Source organism: Corvus brachyrhynchos, unplaced genomic scaffold (assembly GCF_000691975.1).
Source record: "Corvus brachyrhynchos isolate BGI_N302 unplaced genomic scaffold, ASM69197v1 scaffold70, whole genome shotgun sequence".
NCBI classification, from domain to species: domain Eukaryota; kingdom Metazoa; phylum Chordata; class Aves; order Passeriformes; family Corvidae; genus Corvus; species Corvus brachyrhynchos.
In genome coordinates, this window is record NW_008236217.1 from 899,185 (window position 1) to 923,531 (window position 24,347).

Genomic DNA, 24,347 nt, shown 5'->3' on the forward strand with positions numbered 1-24,347 from the left:
GCGTGGGCTTGCCGGCCCTGGACTACAGCTCCCAGAATGCCGCGGGGTGAGAGGCAGGCGCCCTAATAGGGGGAGCCGGGCCCGCGGGGCGGTGCCAGGAAGGGAGGCAGCGGCCCCTCGCCCGCGTGCCGGGGTGTCCCGCCCGTCCCTGGGAATTGCGGCTTTCTCTGAGTAGGCGCAGACTTGCGGTGGGATGTGAGGACGGAGCAAAGATGCCCGGGGAAGCGCTGCCCTGCTGTAAAGCAGCGCGCGGTGGGCAAAGCCCTGCGGCACCGGTGAACCGACACGGAGCAAGAGATGGTTCCGAGTCCGTAACTCAAGGCTGGGGCGCTCTCTGGGAGCAGCGGCTGAGGAGAACGTGGGCGACTCGCTGAGCAGTAGAGCTCACCGGAGCATCCCCAGGCCAGAGGAACTCCCACGCAGTTGTATTCCCCTGTACGCTGCTACACTTGTTGCTGCATTTATTTCGACATTCAGTATTTGGGAAAAATATCGTCAAGACCTGTAATGATTAGCGAACACATCTTAAAAAAAAAAAGAAAAAAAGTTAAAATCGATGTGTCCACTGTGCGTAGATTAGCAGCAAAAACTGAAAGACCTGACTGTATTCTAGTACCAGTTGGTGAAGAACATAAATTTAGTAAGAGCTCTTCAGTTTGATAGAGATAGGCATGGCAAGATCTAATAGCTGCGGTTATAAGAATCAAAGTATCCTAATTGTTGTTTTTCACATATGTTAATATCTTGTGTTTCATAGTTCAATGGCCCATAACAGCTTAATGCAAATAATATCATCTGAAAATTGGCACCACAAAGACTGGAACAATCATCAAGTAAATAATTAAGCAGCTCTTGCAGTCCTATGCCTCCATTACATTAAATCTGTCTGTTCTTTTGGCAGGCAGGATATTAGTACTCTTTACTCTGAGTCTGTAATACTGACTACATAAATCAGGTGTGGGTATTTGGTAACACTAGCACATTCCAATCAAAATAATCTGGATAATGTGTATATTCTTTAGTATGCTGAGAGCTTGCATCTTCAAGTAACAGGCTTCAAGGGTATGCTGTACTGTCTTGCATAAAGCAGCTGCTCCCAAAGGGACAATCCAGCGAAGATCTCTGTGCCTTTATCACATAGTCCTCCTTTGCCATAGGGTTATGATCCAGTTTTAAGGTTCTTAGAAATGCCTCTGCCCGAATTAAGGTGCAAACAAGACCATATGCCAGTAACAATAGTAAAGGTTTTATTTGATGGTAAATATGAGAGAGAGAGAGAAAGAAAGAAAGGAAGAAAGAAGATAGGCGGGGGGGGGACATAAAGAGTGACAGGGACAGAATAAGGAAAATATCACCACTCCGTGGCTCCCAGCGATGTTCGTTGATCCTCTCCAGCTGGTCTCTCGGTGGTGAAGGTCCCCCCAGAAGGCACAGAGTCCCATGGGTGTACATGCTCAGGCTGGGTGGGCACGTCCGGGCGTGTCCCCTTGACTCTGGGTCTGTTGCACCACGTGCGGCCCTGTGGGGCCAAGCCTCTCACGTGAAAGTCCCTTGGATGTGCCCTGTGAGGTTGGGGGTTCCACAGCTGGGCCAGTTTGTGTAACTAGAGGATGGGTGTTTATTGCCTCTCACCAGAGGCTGCACCATGCACCCAAAACCTCCTCCTCCCCCCTCGGTTGGGGGGAGTCTGTGTAAACCTGGCTTCTGTGAGCTGTGCTCTTCCCCCCACCCCAAACTCACCCGGGGATAGTTGCAGCTGGGGGCGTTGGGCTTTTTTTGGTGGCAAACCTGTCCTCAGCGTGAGATGACTGACCAATGCATTTCCCTCTATCTAATCAACAGTTTGACTTTCAGTTCAAAGTCCCACTCTTCAGGGAGGCTTCTTCAGTTGCAGCTTCTTTATCAAGAGCAAAACTTCATATCAATGTTTGAGGCATGAACTATTTTCAGTCTCTGACACATAGGTAATGTTATTTCAGGCCAACTAATAGCATTGGGGGAAAAAATAGATACCCTAGTCCTTCTTCCACATCTTTGGTGGTGGTGCCGTCTCATCTGCGTTCCTAAGCCCACTCATCTCCCACAGAGGGCACTCTTGGAACGATCTGTTCCAGTTTCAAACCATGCTGAAGCTACATGGATAGTGGTACAAGAGACAGCAGTTAAGTCCTCTTGCTCTCCTTTTCTGACTCCTCCACTGTTCCCAAGGTCAAAGCTGAGAGCCTGCTCCACTTTGTGTACTGCCTGACAGGAAAAGTGCTGAAAACAAGAAAATACTTTCTGTGATCTTTCTGATCCCAGCTGCCCATCTTATCCCTAGTTTGATGTGTAATCCATCCATTCTCAGAACCTACACGCATGTTGTCAGATTTATGTGTTTAGTATTTCTAAAATAAGGAGAATAGCATAACTTACTGTTTATTCTTTCTATTTCTTTGCACTTCTTGTTTCAGTGTTGTAATCAACAAATAGCCATAGCTCATGCTCTGTACTAGACAAGGAACAGGACAGTCCCAATGCCAATTTAACCAGACCAATTTAACATTTTCACCTCATTACCTCAAATTACCACTTCAGCATTTTATAAGCACTTATGTAAAAATGGATTTAGCTTCTGAATTTATTAAACATTCATGCTGGTTAGTGTACAAGATAAGAGATTAGGTTTATAGCACAGTTTTTACATTTCTGTGAATAGCAATGACAATTCCTCTGTCTAGCTTTTACTCTGACCTGTACATTCCATCCCACCCCCAAAAGAAAGCAGTTATCTACAGGTTCTTCAGCCAAAACCACAGAAAAACTGTTGCAGTTAGTTCCATGCTTCATATACTTACTCTGCAATTATAGGAAATTTTACTTTTAAAGAACTTTGTTTTGTTTTTTTTTCTTGCAAACCTTTTTTCCCCCCCTCCAATCTGTTCACACAGGCTTGGGTGTCAGCCTGGTTTTAAAAACTTCAGTCAGTGAAAGGTTATGCCTCCCTCAGCCAACAGAAGTTCTCTGCAGAGTAATACAAATTGCAAGAGGACAGTTTTTATGCATTTCAAAATACATAAACAAAATGTATGCTTTTGCCATTTTACATACTTCAGTAATTACTGAGTGATTAAGTAACTCATATTATATGCTCTAGAAATAGCAACTGCAACATTATGAAGAGAGTGAAAATGACCCACTGTGCTCAAGAGATGATGCAGCTGCTTAACTGTCAGCATGTAATTCATATACCAATGAGTAGAACATTTTCCTAGAGTTCAAAAGCAGAAAATTATCTATGATTTCCCTTCACCTCAGAGTTAGCCTTCTACACAAATTCATGTCAGGTTTTGCAGTGCTTTCCCTGGAAGTGTCACCTTAGGCCTTCTTGGTGTATCTCCCATGATTCTCTATGCTGTACTAAACAGAGATGATCAGTAAATACCTTTTCAGTAGGTTAATTGAGAACTTGCTTGTTCCATAGGGTATACAGGTGAGGAACACTATCAGGGTTAATGTGGTTTAACCTGCATCTTTATTAGAAGTTCTGCAGATTATATGCTTGAAGTGAGTTAATGAATCATGGATTATTCTTAGCCACAACTCACAAGGTGCCTCTGAAGTAATTTTAAAATAACTGCTGCAGAAGAGGTTGAACACAGATGCTCAGCTATGAAAAAGTTATTCAGGAAGGATATTAATGTGAGGTAGCAATCAACTCAAACAGGAACATGGCAGATTATGTTTCCCTGTCTTCAAGAACAGAAAAATTGTTAAGAGAAAGAAAAATACAGTGATGAAACAATGTACTCTGATTTTTCTGTACCTTTAATCAAAATCTTTAGATGATATATGCAAGTTACATAAATAATTATCAGAATAAAAATTTTTTAACTTAAGTATCTCTCACAGTCTATTTGGAAAGCAAGAAGGGAAGCTCAGAGAAACTAAACACACACTTAAGCCTTTCCTTACAAAGTCAAGTAAATTCTGTAAAACAAGGTGAAATTACATGAGGCAGCCTCAGAAAGCAAAAATGGGTTTTCTTATTCTCTCAAATCCTTTCCCTGGCCTTTGTCCACCAGCTAGCTCTGACATTCATGAGGCTCTTGCTGAGTGGGATAATTCATTAACCTGGACAAAAATTAACTTCTCTCCCTCAGGGCTAGTGAGTTAAGTTCATTCATAAAAAGACCTAGCAGGCATTACCACTAAAGCAAAATGGTCCTGAAAGCAAACAGGTAGGGTAAGGAAAGTAGCTCAAGCTACATGAGACAAAAGTAATTTATGGTAATATAAAATGCTACAGGCTTTAGCTTCCTGGAAAAGAACTTTCAGGCATTTTGAGATTGCAGAAAATCTTGGATTACTCTTGGATTACTTTAGTGAAGGCAGCCGATGAGCCAAGATTCAACATTTCAAAAGTAGACCAAGACTATTTTGTTTGTCCAGGATCAAAACCAACTTTGATGGTATTATGTGTGCTTGGTATTAACAGCAGAATAGAAATATAGCTGAAAGAAGAATTACAGTGGAAGTACTGAGCAAATAATACAAAGAACATAGTAAATACCAAACCTGAAATGTAAAATGATTAAGACAAGACAAAGAAGAGCAACAGATGCCCATATGGCTCTTGCACATGAATAAAAGCCTGGCCCAATTCAGTGACAAAGGTGTATTTAAGTTCAAACCAGTTTTACATGAGAAATGCAAACCCCCTCACAAACCCCATGTTTTTATACCTTGTTAGCATTTTAACAACAACCAAGGAAAATAGTCATTAATATAGGAAATTTCCATAGCACATGCAGCCAGATTAGCAAAATTAACAAAAAAGCAGAAGCATAAAGAAATGACAACAGTTTCTTTCCCATTAACATTTTTCGTTTGTTTCTATCAACAACTGGCTGATACATACAAAGTTGCTCTGAGTGGGTACCTGAACAGCCTGAGTTCAAAAGGAGAAACCTCTGTCCTAAGCAAGGTCTTGAAATGATGCAATTTTCTTCATAATTGATGGGGTAAACATCAGCCTTTGAAAAATCATAGACATATGTCCCATCCAATGGCTGGGTACTCTAAGACAGGTGACAACATTCATTTACATCCAAGCAAGCACACAATCAGAAAACAGACTGAGGTAGGGGGGAATGCTCCAGACTGATGAGTACTTGCATTTCTCTTAATGTGAACTGCAAGAACAAAACCCCCAAGAAATACATGAAAAACCTGATCAAAGCAGAACTTGTTTGGAACGGTAGGAAGATAACGGGAACAATTCTGGCTCAAAGGGACTGACATTGAAACCAGTACCCCCTTTGTTTCCCTGTGGGCATCTCTCCTTGCACCTCGGATTTCCATTTACAACAGTGCATATCTTAGGAAGAGCAGGAAAAATCCCCACTCCCTGTGTTGTGGGAGACATAGCAACAGAGAGGGGCACTTACACAGCTAACTAATTCTGTAGTCAAAAGAATTCCCATGCTGCTTTAAAGAAGCATTTTTCTAAACACAGCTTAACCTCAGGAGCCTGTACCAGTGATAACATTAGAGAATAATGATGAGACTGCACAGACTCATCTTATGGCACCAAACATAAAATCTGCCTTGACTAACAGACATTGTTACTACTGACATTTAGTACTCTGAGATGCTCTACCAGCTTAACAGATGAAGGGGAAATATCCCAGCCTCTTCCAACTCCTGAATACATCAAGAAAAGCTCTCACATTCCTGGTTATCTTAACCAAAGTGAAGAGCAACAATGCTCAAGTTCTGAGTCTTTTCAGATATACCTTCAGGGTATGCTTTGAATACTGCCATCAAACGCCTTGAAGGCAGAAGAGCAAGACAGAGCTGCATGGTCTCTTGTAACCTGGAAAAAGAAAGCTGGACCAACTTGTCCCTTCTTACCCATTTGTGGTTTAAATGGCCTGCAACTTGAAAACATCCATGTACCTACTCCTAACATGCTACAAGATATAGAATTAGCATAAATACTGGGGTGAATTGCCAGAACGAAGCAAAGGAGGGATGACATAGCAGAAATCTCAGATGGTAGAAAAGCTTTATAGAAAAAGTAAGGAAAGCTACCTCATTATGAAAGTTTGATTACACAAAATCGTTTACATCCAGCAACAGAACAGAACAGAAATGAAATGGCACTAAGTGCACTTTGCATTGTGTTGCAGTTACAATATCCTAACAGGCACAAGGATACATTTCACAGTAAGACTAGGAGATTCTCCTGACAACAATAATCTTTTCAGTGCTTTCCCCTATTCAACACTAACTGCAACAGTGCTTAGAAACTCCCAAGACATGGCACAAAATAAATGTAATTTGCTGCAGACAGTATTTTCACATAACACATTAAAATTTTACAGGCTTACTGAGCACTGCAAGTTATGCAAAAGGAATTACAATTCTCTTTCATTAACATTAAAGACACCTTTCACCAACTTTAAACTATTCAGTCCTGGCAACCAGGTCCATTCAGTGAAAAGCCTATTATTCTGTGCCTAATCAGACAAAAGTTTCTCCTCAGCATGCAAATAAAAGGGGTAGGCTATCATCCATAATTACATAATATTTCTGACCAAAAGCAGTCATCCTCAATTTTGTCATGTTTGATCACTTTCAGAAGGATATTAAAGCTGTCCAGGGAAGACATTATAGCAACCTTCTTCAGTTAGTTTTCTCAATGGGTTATCATAGCTCTCCCTGTTTTCCAGGTACAGTAAATGAACACCTGCATAAAACTATCCTTTTGCCATCAGAAGCCCAGTACCTCTGTCCATTTCAGAGTATGCTTGAGCTAACACCACAGCTAACGGCACCAGTCCTACTTTTGATCCAAACCATTACCTTGCTACCCCAAAGCAAAGCTTAATATACCTGTGAATACTAAGGGAACTGAACGTGAATAAAGCCAGCCCAGCCAAGAAAAAAACCAAGCATCTCTGCTTACATTGTATTAACCTTTTTCTTTCTATATATTTATTTATATATATTTATACTTATATATATGAGCAGAGAACTTTGTTACTTATCCCCACCCCTAAAACTTGCTCTCAGTCCCAGTTCTATTTTGGTATGTCTACAATTTTAAAGCTCTATTTAAGCAATTAACAAAAGTGAAGTGGTATTGTAGCTTGTAAAACAAGATACTGTACTTTGTTTTAACAGAAAAAAAGACAGCTCTTGTCTCTTTGGAGAGATCTAGAACATGCCTCCAGACAGCAATTCAGAACAGGAATGAAGTATGAATTATGAATAAAGTCTTGGAGAAGCCCCTCAATTATAAGCAGAGATAAAAGAGACCTGCACCAATCATGGTGTCCTAAAGTTACCTGGTATGAATCATTTTCCATTTCTAACAGCAGCTCATTATGGTGCTAGCTACAGTTACATATATGAGCTCTAATGCATAGATTTAAGTTTCTGGCTACAGAATGACAATTTCAAAATCTAAAACCAGGTTAGCAAAATTACTCACTGCAGAGCTGGAATCAGCAGCAAATCTACACTTTGCTGATGTGATGAAATCTTTTTTCTAAGGTACTTCAAAATCTTTATGAAGTCACAATTTCTTATTTGCATATGAAATAATATCTTTTATAACTCACTTTCCCCTGGAAATACCCACAGAAACTGAATAGGATATTCACCCTAGGACATAGTAAACTGATCCACCTGATCTTCTCAAGTTAAACTTAGAAATATCACACAACAATTTTACGTGCATTGTGGTTGCAAGTATCTTCTTTTGTTTTTTAACACACATTTTGGTTTACAAGAGCATCGTTTAAAATGCACAATAAACACATGTCAACCTGATTTAATTTAACACAGAATTTCAACCAGAATCCTATCATAGCCTGGTTAGGGGCCTGAGAGTTTTAGGTATGAAATAATCCCTGTGATTGTGTAAAGACTATTACATTTAGATTCAAAACTTGTTTTAGTTCTAGTACATCTGCTTTAACAAAACCAACTGTAAGCAGTTACAGTTAAGACTTCAGAGATAATAGGGTATATATTTCAAAACTCAGTGACAAGTTATTTTTAACAGTAATTTTTGTAACATAGCTACAAGACAAAGTTTTACATGAGACTGATTATCACACCTCTCCATCTGGTTATTTTCCAATTTTAAAAACAGTTTTAATCCACTCCCAGACGTTAATTTTTTAATTTGCAGTTTCTTTGAACATTTTGCTCAGCTGTTGAACTAGTGCTACAAGCTCAGGGTTTCCCCCAAGAGATTCAATTTGTTTATAGGCTTCAGATTCAAGCTCTTTCAATGTATTCCGAGTGTACTCAAAGGAACCAACATTTTCAAGGTAATGTACACAGTATTTTTTTATATCTATGTTCTCTGTCCTCTGACGTAAAATGTTTTGCACCTGAGTACTTTCAGGTCTTGACCAAATTGCATGAATGGTTGGGAATGAGAACTTGCCCTCAGTTAAGTCTTCACAAAAACTCTTGTTCTCACTATATTCTTTGGAGTGCAAGTTGGCATAGTCATCTCTTATTTGGAAGAAGAGACCAAGTGTGTTAAGCAGAGGCTTTAAGTCTCTTTTATAATTTGAGAACAGCTGCATGAGGCCTACAGCTAATCCAAAGAGACCACCTGTCTTTTGCAGTACCATAGCTTTATACTCAGCCTCCGTAGGACAGGTGTAAGTATCCCTCCAGTAAATATCCAAGCCTTGACCTTTATGGAGTTCCAGAAGTTGACGGGTAAAAACTTTAACAGCATCTGGATGATCAAGGGTTAAAACCTTCTCTAAGCCAAGAAAATAAACATAATTAGCACAGTTGATTACAGATGGAATTCCATAGATACTGTGTGCCACTGGAAAGCCCCGCCGTAGCTTTGAGTTATCTTCGATATCATCCACAAGCAGGCTTGCATTGTGCAACATCTCTGTCACTTCAATGATAACCTACCACAAGAAGAGAACATTGTTAAGTCTCTTACTGTAATTTAACCATCAGTTTTGCAAGACTATATTTTAAATGGATAATGTTTTAAAGAACTATATTCTCTATCACTGAGGTTCCTCTTTAGACAACTTGCTTTTCACTGCTAGTACAGATTTATGATTCTCTTCATCATCCAGTTTGCTGTAAGTCCTAGATCATAGAGTCTTTTGTGTAATGTTTTCAGATTCACAGTTAACTTACTTCCTGAAGTGCTTCCACTTGCATGATCCTCTTGACTGTTGCTACAGTTCTAAAACATGCCATTATCTAGGAGTCATGCAGTAACTGTTACTAGAAACATGACTAGGGGAAAATAAAATAAACACAGTGTTTTGAAATGTTCAGATTTACAAATCTGAAATCTCCCAAAGTCAGTTCTTGAGAGTGTCAGGTATTATCCATTATCACATTTCTCTTGTGAACCTGGTTTTGATAAGTGGAGAGAGAGTTCATCTTTCTTTTCCTACACTTCGTGCAGTTATATTCAGTACTGAGCTCTTAAAGGACAGACTATTCCCTCTGAAACATCATTTGGAAAATTCTTGGCAGAAACACAACAGCTAAAATTTCTTTTGGGAAGCTTTCTACACACTGCTTCTTACTAGGTAGACCAATATCACACACCACCTGAGGTGTGCAATAAACCCTTCACAATGCCAGGCTTGTAGCTGACTACATTTGAATAGAATGAAACTTTAATAACTCAACAAAGAATGAAGAGTCTTAACACCATACACTGCTTTTATTCCACAGCTCCCATGCAAGCAACAGGTATATTCAGCACCTGCTTAAATGGAAAGAAATTTAGGCACGTAAACTGCACGTTGTATAAACTCACTGTAAAACATATCTGATTAAGATATGATTTCAAAGCTAATGAACCAATTACATTTGTTAGCTACAAACATTGCGTTCAGTCAACATTCATCAAAACAACTATTAAAAAATACTAAGACCACCACAAAATGGCAGCAAATATCTAGTATGGTCCTATTTGGTGGGTGCTGTAGGACAAAACAAGGACTTTGCTGTAAGCATTTTCTTGAGCACCAAGCCACCTGGTGTTCACCGAATATTGTTCCAAAGATTAAAACTCAAACCCCAGCAATTTAATCCCTTTTCCAAGATACAAGTGCAAGAACAACCTACTTAAGCACTCATGAAATCAAAGGATAGAGTACTTACTGAAGACAACTTTACACACCTATTTGTTTGAATAATCTTTTGGTCCATTATCTCATTCTCAGTACTATCAGGAAAGTTTCCCTCTGTTGTGTGAATTCACTGGATAAGCGTATTCTAGTGTTTCTCTTGCTAACCTATTTCATATCACTGTCAGTTTCATGACCTCTTGCAACTTCCATATGTTTAAGATTTAAAGGAAACAGTGTTTCATGACTCTGTGTTTCTATCAAATTATCTGGTAAACTTAAGACAGTGTGAAAAATGCTTCAAAGGCGAAAGAGAGGAGTGAAACAGTTCAGATATCAGAAAAAGCTTATTTTAGAAGACATCAGGAAGTAGCCTGAGAAAATTAAAAGACTGGTCTCCATTATGAAAGCTGAAGACCCAGTAGAGAATGCTATGTTTTCTGACAACCTAAATCTATCTAATCAGTACCTGCTGGACTATCACTCCAACACACAGACTTCTTCTACCTCCTTATCTGCAATAGCTTTAAAATTTGCTTGACTCTCGCTAGGCCATTTCAGTGCCTTCTCAGAAGGAAGATCACCTGACAAACACAGTGTCCTCTAATTCACCAAGCTGAAGTGTCTCAGTGCAGCACCAAATGGGAACTAGAAATTCAGTAAGTGTTGAGGGGAAGAGATCACTTGGCTGGGGCAAAAGGTGCAACAGTGCCAGTTAATAGTAAAATAAACTATCAAGGAACAGTAGCCTCAATTGTATAATCTAAATAAACTACACAAATAATCTAAGGTAAGAAAAAAGTCCCAGAATGAGTGCCAGCATTCAGATTTTTAATTAAAAAAATACAAATAGCTGGAAATTAATCGGGCTGTTAGACACAGGGGTTATCTTAAGATTATGAGATGTCAAAAAGATGACCAGAGGTGGTCCTCCAGACTTCAACCATCTCTAGTTATTAAAATTAGTATAAGAATGAACAAAAGCTGTAATAATTGGGTCACGAAGACTAAAAGATGACAGGGTCTTGTTTTTCCTCCAATTACAAACAACTTGAGTAGTAAAGGAGACATTAAAGCATTGGTTTTCCTCATAAAGATAAAACAAGTGGTCCAAGTTTTCAATAGCAGTTACATCATCATCAGTTTAAAGTGACAGAACTGATAACTTCTGCTCAGACAGAGGCACTGCAGCTTTAGCTTACTATAGCACTAAGCAAAAATGGACCACATTGTCATGGGTGCTCAGCAAAAGGGCAGGAGGCAACAGTCAGATTGCAACATAAAAAAATCCTAGTTGAATAGAATGGAAGGGCTTGTTATAATGAAAGGGGTTCAGCATGAGAAGACAGGCCCTGGAAAGCTGCAGAAACCCCATCATCAGATTTTTAAAACTCAACAAAGCTCCCAGAAGCCTAAAGCAGCTACAGAGCAAGCCCCGCTTTAAGCACAGGGTTGTCCTAGATAACTTCCAGAGGCTTCTTCCAATCTGAATTCTGATCTGTGATATTAGACTAAACCCATACATAAAATACACAGATTGCTATATTATATGTTTTATTTGGATATTTGTCTGAGCACAAAGCATAAGGTGTCTAGCTGAAAGACAGAAAAAATTTTGCTAGAAAGTTACACAGACAGGCCGAAAAACAGAAGAGTTCCTAGATTATGAAATGCAGCCTCTTAAACCACTTTGCTACTTGAGAGCTATGAAGTGTCACTCTTAAGCCACCCTAAAAATGACTCCTTCACAAACTCTAAAGATACTTCTGTGAACAATTAATGAAGTCAGCAAAGGACCAGCTGGTTGTCAGAAGCCACAACCAATTGTATTAATTCCTTGCATTGTCTTGGACAGAAAATGTTTTGCACATTCTGTATGCAGTTTAGCAAAACTGCAGTCTAACCTAAAACAGAGGATAATTTTTCATTTGACAAGCCACAGTGTTTAAATACACAGCCCTGCATCTTGCACACTTCGTCCAAGAGAAAAGGGAACGTGAACTCCTAGGTAATGCTTCTCATCAGAAAGGACTGTAGACTATATGATACACCTGTCTCAGTTTTACGTTTGTAAAGTTGATTTAATTGCCGTCCCTGATATTCTAGTATTAAAATCTTAAAGCTTTTATTTTCAAACACTGTATTTGTGAAGTCTACAAGTTAGTTAACTGTCTAGCTTCTTTTGTAATAACTCAGTGTTAATAACTGAGTTATGTTAAGTGGGTAACAATGATAGCTGCTTATCTACAACTTCAAAGGTTGAACACACTTGGAAAGGAATAACTATTCTAGTAAGACATAGAAGTAATTGCTTTAGTGTTGCATCACAGTAAGAGCTTTGCACTGAAGTTGTTCTCCTGAAAGTTTACTTTACATTCAGAAATTAGTGCATTTAAGATTTCTGATAATTTATGCTATGTAAGAGAATCATCTGTTACGAGTAGTCTTGGAAGAAAGATAACAACCTTTTAAAAAGAATTAGTCAGTACCTGTATTTTATCTTCCGGAACATTCAGCCAGTGATTAAAGGCCTGTGACAGTTTGGTTCTCACTTGCTTACCTACAATAAAAATATTATAGGCATTTATAAAAATAATGAAGTTCATTATTAGGGACAACAGTTTGTCTTAACAACTATAGCTGATTTGAGAGCTGATTAAAAAAACTGATCAGTGTGATGACACAAAAGTGGAAAATGTATCAGTGCATGGCTTGTTCCATCATCGAATAAACATCAATTAGCAGCAGTTTCAGTTTTAAACACTTCACAGGAATATGCAAAGCACATATTTACAGGTTACTATATTTAGTTTTCACAATTTAATTAGTAAGGGATCCTGAGCATGTTGGTAGCCTGTACAGATCAGCTAGTTTGCAAGGCATGTTAACTTTAAGAATAAAAAGTTTCAATTATGATTCATTATTAGTTGAAAGTATGGGTATTTATTGAATATCTATTTCTCTCAAATTTTAGGTCTTTCTCCTGTAGTATTATTCTTCACTTGCTACTTTGTAAAACACGAAAGTGACACTTCATATACTTACTAAATAACATTTTACAAAAATCTAAACAGAACATTCTGAACAGCATAGAACCTTCCAAGAATTCAGATGTTTATCTTATACCTGAGAAATCTACCTACAAATAGAATTTGGTCTGCTTTGGTAAAAACTACTTTGTTGGAGCCAGGCAGTCACTCTGTTTCAAAGGAAAGAAAGACAACATCAAATGACCCAGTTTAGTGTTAAAACAAGTCGTTCTATTCAATCCAGATACTTTCTACATGACAGAGTGAATTTCAATACACGTTAACCTTATGCCTATACATTACTGATGCCTGCTTTCTTCAGTAATATGCTAGTTTTTATGTACAAATTATCTATTCAGCATCTAGTCATGTTCAACATGAAAGAAAGTCATCCCCTATCCACACTGAGACAATTCTGCTCTGAACTTTGAGAAGCTCAGTTATGTGTATCTTGGAATAACCACAAGACAGGTTTGCAAAAACAGCTCTGCATATACAGCTCACAAACAAGCATTTGGAAAAAGCTTTAAATAAACTTCAAAGCAGTGCAACATAGACACCCATGGAACCCATATTACTTGACTCAAGTAATTACTGAGACATAATTGAGATTTTCTGCAATACTAGTTCTCATATTGATAATTCCATCTTGCCCATAGCACCAAAGAAATGTCAACATTTGAATCTCTCCCTAAGGCTTCTCTATGACTGTGCAACCAGCATATACAGAACAAAATAGTAAAAATGGGTAAATTCACTTGCAGTGATAGACCCTGGAGGAACTGGACTGAGAATTTTTCCCCTTCTAGTTAAGTCACCACCGGGTAAGCAATAGCTTTGTGGGCTGGGCTCTCTAGCAAGGGTGATAACCTTCCTCCCTGGATCAGAGGTCTGCAATTTTTGTCTCAGTTCTCAATGATTTCCACTGCTTCCTGTCACCACCATCTTTTGGTTTTCACTAGACAAGATTAACAAAATGGTCCTCTTTTTCCCCCCAGCAGCTCTGTCCTCTGCTTCTGCCACATGTGAACAGGCATTCTTACCTGGACATACACTGTCATTGGCTTATTTTCTCCATTTTTGCTGTCTGTGTTGAGTTTTAAACACTAATAGTTTTCTGCAGAAGGGAAGGATTGTTCTGTCTCTCCTTGAGAATCACTGTTACAAACAACTGCCAAACTGTATGGCTTACCAGTTAAGGATTAACAAGTATTTCACTACATTCATAAATAAAACCAGTCAGAGATAATACCACATTAAGGAACTGTACCTTATCTGTAGCTGTTTATTCTCTTCTAAGTTACTTGGATACAGACAGCACCTACTTTCTGCCTTTATAATAGGCAGCTAATTCTGTTTTTCTGAATGTGTTTCCTAGAAAATACACTTAAAGAATGCTGGGTGTTCACGAAGAACCATTATTTCATCACGAGGAACTAGACTACTAGAACGCACTCTAAGTGGATTAGTAACATGCACAAAGGATTAAGCCACTTCAGTTCCTTAGTACAGACAGCATTTGAATTGTTAGACTTGTCTACCCTGACTAGCAAGGCTTCCTAGACACTGACTATTCATGGAAAAACACTACCTGTAGAGTGAAGCATTTATCTTTCCTTTTAGAGGTGCAGATTTGCTCGTCTTCTAAAGGAACATTATTGCTACATAAATGCTATTTTATCTGATTCTGAAGTCAATCTTATCTGGTCTATGCGATAGTACAGCAATTTTCCGTATGCACAATTTATGCCTGCAGCATAAATGCTGTGATGGCAAAAGACCAAACCCTTCTAATACCGGTCTCTAAAGCCTAGATGCAGAAAGACTCCATTCCTTGCCACACCCCTCCTCTTCCCAAACTAGACAAGAAAACAATACAGGGACACCAGGACAAAATTAAAACGAGCACTGCCAGAATTATCCAGTTTCTTCACTATCATATTTCACCGCTGTGTTAAGTATTCTAAGCAGGCTATTGTAAAATTAAAGAATAGAGGTCTAACATCCAAAATTAGAAGCTCTACCTACAGTATAGAGCTATAATAATAGACATTACTGCACCAAGCTTTTATCAAAGCTCTGTTAAATGCATTCTGTTTTATCTGCCTAAGATCCCAAATTCTTACCCAAATCAAACAGCAACTATGAAAAGCTTTTCTCCTTAGTAGTGCTAGGTGGAAAAGGTGAGAAAAATAGTCAGAAATTCCTTCTAGAGCTAAGAATGTTAAAGCTTTATCCTTAAAACAAATATCAAGTTAGATTAAAGATGTTGTACTGAGGACATTCCCTCCATTCCCTCCCTGCTTCTCACCTAAAGAAATAAAAAAGGAAAAAAATCAGCCAACTTACTCTTTATTTACATGCTTGTTCTTGTGACAGGGCACAGACCCAAAAACTATGGACCCCCATTCTGGACAGGCTCCTGGTTAGTATTGCTTCACTCTTGCTGCATTAAAATAACCACAAATTATGCCCTTAAGGCAGCACCCTGCTTACAGAGAGGGTACATGAAAGGGCTAGAACAGCATGGGAAAGAGCAGAGGGATTATTAACCTAGACCCCATTAGAGCTAACTCAACTCATTAGCCCAGCAGAGAACTCAACTTTTTGCTAGGTTAGCTTTCTGTCAGCTTTATGTACTGAGTCAGCTTATGCAGTGGATCTGCCACAATCAGTACAGGGCGAGCAGCAGATGCTGAGGACTAGGGGAAGGGGCACTGCTCTTTGGAGGAAGAAAGCTCCTGTATTACCTCAGCTGTATTGTACACTTGCACGTTTAGCTGCATCCTCTGATGGATTAAAACTAAATGGATAAAGTCCCCAAGCGGACCTCTCCAAGCAGCTACAAGAACACTACAAACAGCATAAGTGAACTGCAGGAAGACAAGCAGAGAGCAGGCACATACACTTTTAACCTGGCAGCCACTTGTGACTGATTAAGGTCACTGGTATAATTCTCCAGCATAACTCCTCTGTTCAAAATAGGGTTAACTAGTTCAGGGTTGTGATCCTGATTTTTGCTTTGTTCCTTCTCACAATCCTGAATGCCACTATCACATGGTCACTGCAACTAAAGTTGCTTCCAGTCTTAATGTCCTAACCAACTCTTCCTTTTTTTAAGGTGGCAGTCCAGCATAATGCCTTCCTTCATCAGGTTCTTGATCACCTGTGTTAGCAAGAGGTCATCAATTCACTCCTGAAACCTCCTGGACTGCCTGTGTCCTGCTGTGATGCTTCTTCTACAACACTGTGAGGTAATTGAAGTTTCTCATAAGAATCAGGGCCTGTAAATATGAAGTATCTTGCAGTTGTCTGAAGGTCTCATCTGCTTCTTCCTGCTTAGGGGGGTCTGTAGCAAACACCCACTACAGTGTCACCTCTATTGATCTGCCCTGAAATCTTAGCCCATAAGCTCTCAACAGGCTCATCTGACTGAAGGTAGAACTCCATGCAATTCAGCTGCTCTTTCACATAAAATGCAACTCCTTCACCAGACCGATCAAGTTCAACAACCCAGCAGAAAAAGCTGAACAACAAAGCCAGTCTTGATTGTTTAGCTTGCTGAACAAGCCCAGGAAAGACTGCAGCCAAGACCAGAAGGACAAGAATGAGAAGATGCACAGTCACAAATGGGATCAGAATCTACCCCTTTCAATAGCAAGCTGTTAACCATATCAGTTCTATGACAACTGAAATTCCATGTACTCCTTAGTGCTGCAAAATCAGCTACTGCTGTTAACTCAGACTCTCAAAAATACAAGATTCACCATGCGTGTGAATCAGGCCATTTTTGAGACAAACCACAACAGAACCTATAAAAGTCTATCCTGCACTTTATGAGACTAAATAACAGAATACTAGATTAAGCAGAACATTGATAAATGTTCCACTACAATGAGACTTAACAAGAAAAGTTATTGTTTCAGAATCTGTGCTCTTCTCCCAAGCAATAATTTCTGCTCAAGAAGGAATAAATGTTAATTACCATACTAAACATTAATTACCATACTACCAGTTAAAATAGCATCACACTGAAAATACCTTAAGCCTACTAGCTTCCCAATCCCAGTGCTGTTGGAAGTTGAAGAAATACACAAGCTTACTTTAGGTATCACCCCAAAACCGTTACCATTAAAAGTCTTATTTCAGCAAAGGGAAGCAGAGTAATCAATTTCCTGTACTGAGCAATTAATCCTTAGCAGTTACAAAAATTTGTGTTCTTACGCTATTGACAACATTAGCAGGTACCTTCCCTCCCCTGCTACCAACCCTAATACTGTTACATATCAAAGTTTGCTTACATTAAAAGGGATTGTGTATCTAAATTCATTCAACCATAGGTTACTAAATTGCTTGGAGAGTTTAACTAGTCTTACAAGAATCGGAATTGGACTGCTGTAGGGCCATAGTGTACAGATTTGACACTCAGCCAAGCTTTCTGCAAAGCTCCTCAGAGCTCAAACTGATCCAACAGAGAAACAGCTCCATGTCCCGACCCTTGCGCCTGCTCACTTACAAGACAAGAGATTACCCAGGCAAGTTTTTAACAGGTTAGGTGATTGATACCACCTATAATTTGATCAGCAAGCTGAGAACTGGCACAAGTTAAGCAGCAGGAGAACAGTGTCAGAAGCATAGAGGATGGAATGAAACTGCCTCTTTCAGCAAGAGCCTGTTGGATCAGCTCAGACATCTCATTTGGGCTCCAATCTAGGTAGGAACATATCTGGCCATTTTTTCCACCCTTACCAAGCACTGACTGATTCATACTGACTCCAAGATTCACATATGTAACTGGCTCCTATTGATCTGTACTTGGCATAGGTGACCTTAGGCAAAGCCAGTGTTTCAAACACAGTAAACACGGTTTATTTATGATTGTGAACCCTCACTGCTTCACCTGTTACTCAGTACAAGCTTCCCACAAGTACACCACTTTCACCTGCCTAGTCTAAGAGAAGCTTTCCCTTTTGAATCATACCCTCACTGCTCTCTATGCAGTAGTGGTGGTATCTTATTTTTCACCTTCCCCAAAACATACACAAAATTAACAGTAAGTCAACATGGTAAAGTGGACTTCCAGAGTTATACTTTAGCAGGACAGGATATAAAACACCCATAGTGCCAGTGAGTGTAGGGTTATATAAGCCACCAGTATAGAGTTATTAGGGTTCAACTCACAAAGTAAAGGAATTTAGCCACAGGAATCAAGGTGGGAAGGTTAAATGTATATCCTAGATGTGTCATTTAAAGTGAAAGGTAACTAAAGAGCTATTGGTCAAGCACTTTTGCCTATAGAAGATTTTTTGGGCACTTTTTGCCTGTTGTATATTTTCTACTAGGAAGCTAAGCTTTTCTTCCTGGTACCTACAATAGCTTTAAAAATAATTAGCAGCTAAAGATGCAGAGGTGTTACAACATGCCCTGGTTAATGAGATAATCTAATCAAACAAAGAGTACACTTAAAGATGGTGTTCAAGGAATGTAAATTTCTTCAGGATCAGGGCTTAGAAAGCTCTCTAGTACCACAGACTCATTCTCAAGGTAGTTCTCTAGAAAGATCACCACCCACTTCAACATAGCAAAAGGAATACACATAAGGAAATGGGAAATAAGCCTTCTGGCATTAAAAAAGCTGATAACTGCCAAATTCTTTCCTTTTCTTAGTTTTCAACTCAGTGCTAATTGCCAAGTCAAATGAAATCACTAATGTTGGCAAGAAAATCCTGGATATTTGTAGAGGTTAATAATGAAATTCATTATACAAAGGTATAATGAATTAGGACTCAGAGGACCCACCCTGCTGATATACAGGATTTGTTGCAGATGTGCAAAAGCCACTTAGTACTCTGCCTGTGATTGATAATGCTACTTGTCTAGGCAGAAGGTCTTCTACCCTGGTCAGATATAATTTTGACCAGAAATATTTCCTTAATATTTACCCAAATTTTTTATCTTCCTAAACTCCTTCAGCGTGCCGCATAAGCTGGACAGAAGGCAACCAAGCCATTACACAATAGTCCCAATGACAAAGTTGTTCTGCCACTATTTTTACAAAGTTAGTCACTTTGACATCCTGTATGGTCTTTCTTACACTTTAGGTGTAAAAGCCACAGCAACCCGATTATTTAGTTAAAGAGGCTTCCAAGGGGCATATCCATACAGTAGTTTGCTTCCAAACTGCTTCTTGAATTCTACTGTACTATTCAAGACTGAAAACATCACGGGAACGTATTGCTGGTGACCTGATACTACACAGACTGGCTGAATCTCTGGCAAGTAAAGCAAGCTACGAATCATGGACATCTGAAATTGGCCATAAGAGCACCTATCTCTGTACATGCTGAGGAAGATAAATTCCAGGAGAAACAGGCTAATAAAAACTCAAAAAAAAACCCCAAACAAAACCAAACAAATATACAACCCAACAAAAAAACCCCAAAGAGCACCTAAGCAAACAAGAAAACCTCAATCAACCCTCCCCCCTGCCCCCCAACAAAACCCACAACCCACTGAGTTCAGTACAGCAAGCAACTAAAGAACAAAACATTGTCAGCCCTGGGTTTAAAATCAGGATCAAGTCTTCAGTACTTGCCCTTATCAGTTTTTAAAAGCCACTAGTCAGCTACTCCAGAGAACAGAGTAACTGCAATATTACTTACACTACAGACACAAGAGCTATTGTACAAGATTGTACCAATTTCACCAAAAAAAGGTGGGTCTAATAAGAGGAAGAAAAGAACAAGTACTGAAAAGTGTTACTTTTTATTACTCTCATATCCACAAATCAAGAATGGAAAAATTTCTTGGCTTATACTTCCCAAGACAAAAGTTGCTATAAAACCAATTTTGATATTTAAAAAACACAGTACAAAGAAACTTGCCTGGTAGTTGAAGCAAATATTGGTATGGCTCTAGGATTCTTTTAGATGTTTCATCCATCCCATCCATTTCTTTATTTCCTAAGATGGAGTACACTGTTAAAGAAAGTGTTGTTAACACTATTTAGATTAAAAAATAGGGAAGTACACAATAGAGGCATACAACTTAAAAGGCAGCTGACTTACAGGTTAGGTGCAAATATTTCAATTTTGCGCATGACACCTTCAGCATATAAAAGGTTTCCAGATGTCATTTACCAAGGAAACACATATAATACACACTAAATACAGTTTTCTTTTTATTCATGAAGTTTAAGCCAACTCCTAGACTTTGTTCACTTTTTTGCATGCATTAGATTGCTTAGGTGATGAAGTATTTAAACTTTACCATTAACAACAATGAAGCTCCACTGCAAGTCTTTAAAGACACTCATACAGAACCCCACATACAAACTCATACAGATACACATACAAAACCTCACATGACTAATCTGATTAGATCTCCCTAAATGCTTTCCCCATACATTAGACATTCCAATGTCTAAGAAATGTCTAAGAGCAGAAAATACACCTCAGACCAAGGCAACCTAAAGAAGTAGAATACTAGCTCCAGTCTTTTGATATAATTCCTCAATCTTTTGTTATAAGTCAAAATATAAATATACCATTTTTCTACCACTGTTCAAGCATACAGACAGCTCTATACACTTTCCCCTACACCATAAATGTAACAGACTCTTAAAATTAATCTTTTAGGATCCAGGGCCTCCAGAGCTTGACAATTTTCTATTGATTAGCTTCACTTCACATACTTTTGGTCATCTCTATCTGCATTTTTTTTCCATACGGTTTTCTGTAATAGATTTTCTGTCCTTTCACCTCTAGCCTTCCTTGCTGCACTGCAGATGCAGCAACTTAAAACAATTCTTCTCATGTGGTTTTAAGACAGGACCTGCAGCAGTAGCATGAAGTCTCATGCTACTTCAGCATCGTTTCTCAGATACTTTGCTAGTATCCTGCAAAAGATTTCCTTTTTTCCTCCTGGAGCAAATGAATAGTTAGGTAAATTAATGTCCCGATTTTGGCTAGACTAGAGCTAATTTTCTTCCTTGTAGCTGGTACAGTGCTGTGTTTTGGACTCGGTGTGAGAACACTGTTGATAACACACTAATGTTTCGGCTTTTGCTAAGTGGTGCTCATCGTAAGTGAAGGACTTTTCAGTTTCCCATTCTCTGCCAGGGAGCAGGTGCACAAGAATCTAGGAGAGTATAGCTCGATCAGCTCCTGTCTGTTCCCCTTCCCACCCTCCACACCCATAAGCATTTGTAGCAGTCTGTACTTGGGGAGCTGATCTGTGTTAATAACTATTTTCCAAGCTTAGGTTTAGATAAATTCCTTGCTTCACGCTGTGTGCTCATCAAATGTATTGGCACTTTAGGGGCAAGAAAGGCTCTTTAACCAAATATAGTTGTCAAAAAAATGCTCCTAAGACTGCATCTTTTGGGAAGGCTTTGCATAGTTTCTTGGCAGTGATGCTGCGATAAGCAGTACAGCCTTTCCATCGTATCCATGGTGTGCCAGCACAGCTAGCGGTCAGGCCACACACTAATCAAAATCAGATTTGACACCCTTGACTCCTTATTCTGTTGCCAGCTTGTTGTTGTAACTGAAGTGCTTTCAACCAGCACTGCCACTGAGAGTCAGCTGTCAAACTGTACCCTTACATATAAAGAGTAAGTCTCAAAGGACTTCAGCGAGGAGGCAAAATCAAAGATTTTCAGAGTCCACCCCCAGATGTTCTAAGCAGAAAGAACCTGGTAGAGATAGATATAAGGATATACTATCAACCTAACAACTCCCCTGTGACTATTTGTCAAAAAGCCACACAGATGGTGATAGAATTGAAAGTGCATAGCTATCCAGCTAGGCTGAGAAGAGATGCTAGGATTGGAAGTGCTTTCCTGTAAAAGTTCTTGCTTAGAAGTAAATGTTAAAGTTCTTCTTCTTCCCTCAGGGAATTAAGTGTCTTGCTCATCTGTAGGGCAGTAAGACCATATTCAGAATCCCCAACTAACTTGAAATTCATTAGTATTGTACAGCATCAATCTAAGTATTTGCCTCTTTCTGTACAAAACTAATAGGAGTTAACCTGAAATACTGCTTATCAGCAGAAAATTAGTCAGGTACTTCTGCCACAAGTACAGAGATTCTTACTTTTTTTTCTTTCAATAAAAGTGAGGCAAAAAAGCTCTCATGAATAAAGGTAACTCATCTTAAATCACTATAATTAAAATTTTCTATACTACTATTCTACCATTAAATGAAATTTTAGGTAAATCTCCACCAAGGAAAAAAAAAAGTCTCTTTATTCATCAGACAGCTACATATTTAACATACCCAGTGGAACATAAACAGCGAGCAGAACATCCCCCAAACTTATACATAGAAAAGGACGCTTGATAAAGAAACATGTAAATGAAATTCATTACAAAAGCCTCTAAGCAAAAATACCATGATACCAGATGTGTAATATTACTGCTCTTTTCACAAAATTATCACATACGGGGCCTTGGGAAATGGTTGTTATTAAGAATTTCCTGCCGAGGTGACTGACCGATTTGTTACAGAAGTTACACTGTTGCACTGAGAAAGACTTCTCTGATTTAGACACAGTATCTCAACTCACCATCTCCTAATAAAAAGTAAAAGCCAGCAGTTAAACAATATATGAAAGGGAACACAAAGCCTGTTGTTAGTGAAAGTGCAAGAATTGATTACATCTACACTTATGCATAGGATTGAAGCACCTAAGGCCATTTTACCTTTTAAACCAGCACACAAACTTTTTGCATTTCAATTCATATGCGTGACAAAGTTAATTTTCCAGTTATTTCTCAGTATCTTCACATAAGCATAAAGAACAGCCACACACAACAGAAAGCCCACAGAGCTACCTTTTGGACTGCATCAAACCTTATCTCTAATGACCTCTTTGAAGACACACATTACACTAGGATAAGATGGTGATATGGGCTTCCATAATGTGCAACTACTCTAAAGTTATACTTGAAGCTGTGATCTGTGTCTACGACCTTTCTAGAGAGGATGAAAGCAATATTAATTCTAGGTCGAATGTCAAGAAAAAGTTTCCCTTTGGAACTTTGCAAAACAGTTTCTCACCCTATCCTGTTCCATCCCACTCTGCAGAACCTTCTTCCCCTCCTCCCAAATAGGGGAATGTAATAGTCTGAAAGAGTCCAGGCTAAATATACAGACAGTATTTTAAAAAGTATCATCATCTCAGGGGTCCAGTCATAGTGCAATTACAGAGAAAATAAAAGACAACTACCGTAGAAGCAGAGAGCTGTAGTATAAAATGAACCATTCAGAAAGTTCTCAAATCAGCTCCATCATAGAACTTAGTGCACTGAGACACCGGCTTCCTTGTAACCGGGGGCGGGAGAGGGAAGAAGCCCCAAATAGGGGGAGCAGGTAGGAGTGAGAAGGTCAGTTTCAAAAGGAATACACAGAAAACGCAGTGAATATGTATTGTTTCAAACAAAGACCACCAGAGGTCTTAATCCAAACATAACTGGGACACTAGTCCGCACTCCCTTTCTAATTAGGAGAGTCGCGTTTATAACCCCTCCTAGGCTGACACCGAACAACACCTCACATTCAACCTGTGGGCGGGCAGCTTTCCACAGGTGGAAGGACAGTCACAGTCCACACATTTCCCCCAAAGATACAGATAAGTAAAAAATAGCTTTCCATAGCCGCCACTCCAACAGTAACGCCAGAACGCCACGAGCATACTGCTCCTGGGATCGTGGTTCCATTTTAATGGGATTTCCAGGTAAAATTGAGCACGAACGCTGCAGAAGCCAGAGAACAATACCTGGGCCGCCAAAGTCCCCGCCCGCAGACGGGGAGGGTCTCTGAGCTGCGGGCTGACCCGAAGACAGAAGATGAGTCGGCAAAATCTGCGACGGCAGCTGAGCGCTGCGTTACGCGGTCAAAACTCACATTTCACAGAGAGCACGAAATTGCTGCCGCTCTGTCTGCAGCTGCCGAACTCCCGCCGCAGCCAGACCAAGGGAAATAAGGTTCATTTTTTTCGGAGTTCAACACGACAGGCGCAGCCTCTTCAGCTGCCTCCAGAACTCCAGGACGAGCGGGCCCAGCTCTTCAGCGCCATTTTAGGAGATCGAGAGCCGAGGACGCATCGCTCCCCCCGCCCGCTGTCCCCCCCCATTTTCTGATCGGCGCTGTCGGGCTCGGCCGCCAGGGAGGGCCGGGAAGCGCCGCCC

At 39.5% G+C, this 24,347-nt stretch overlaps 1 protein-coding gene across 1 annotated transcript; it reads right to left on the bottom strand.

The window, feature by feature from the left end:
• Positions 1 to 2,602: 2,602 nt before the first annotated feature.
• GGPS1 (geranylgeranyl diphosphate synthase 1) lies at positions 2,603 to 24,324 on the bottom strand. Its single transcript, XM_008643280.2, has 4 exons — positions 23,936 to 24,324; positions 20,041 to 20,133; positions 12,617 to 12,687; positions 2,603 to 8,936 (listed from the first exon to the last, which is right to left on the bottom strand). The coding sequence occupies exons 2-4, from the start codon at positions 20,105 to 20,107 to the stop codon at positions 8,175 to 8,177; spliced, it is 900 nt and encodes a 299-aa protein (XP_008641502.1). The 5' UTR covers positions 20,108 to 20,133; positions 23,936 to 24,324; the 3' UTR covers positions 2,603 to 8,174.
• Positions 24,325 to 24,347: the final 23 nt, after the last annotated feature.

Coding starts and splice junctions, on each gene's coding strand:
- GGPS1 (XM_008643280.2), bottom strand. CDS start 20,107: ATGGATGGGATGGATGAAACATCTAAAAGAATCCTAGAGCCATACCAA. Junction 12,688..20,040: donor ATATTTGCTTCAACTACCAG/GCAAGTTTCTTT, acceptor TTTTTATTGTAG/GTAAGCAAGTGAGAACCAAA. Junction 8,937..12,616: donor TTCCGGAAGATAAAATACAG/GTACTGACTAAT, acceptor TTCTTGTGGTAG/GTTATCATTGAAGTGACAGA.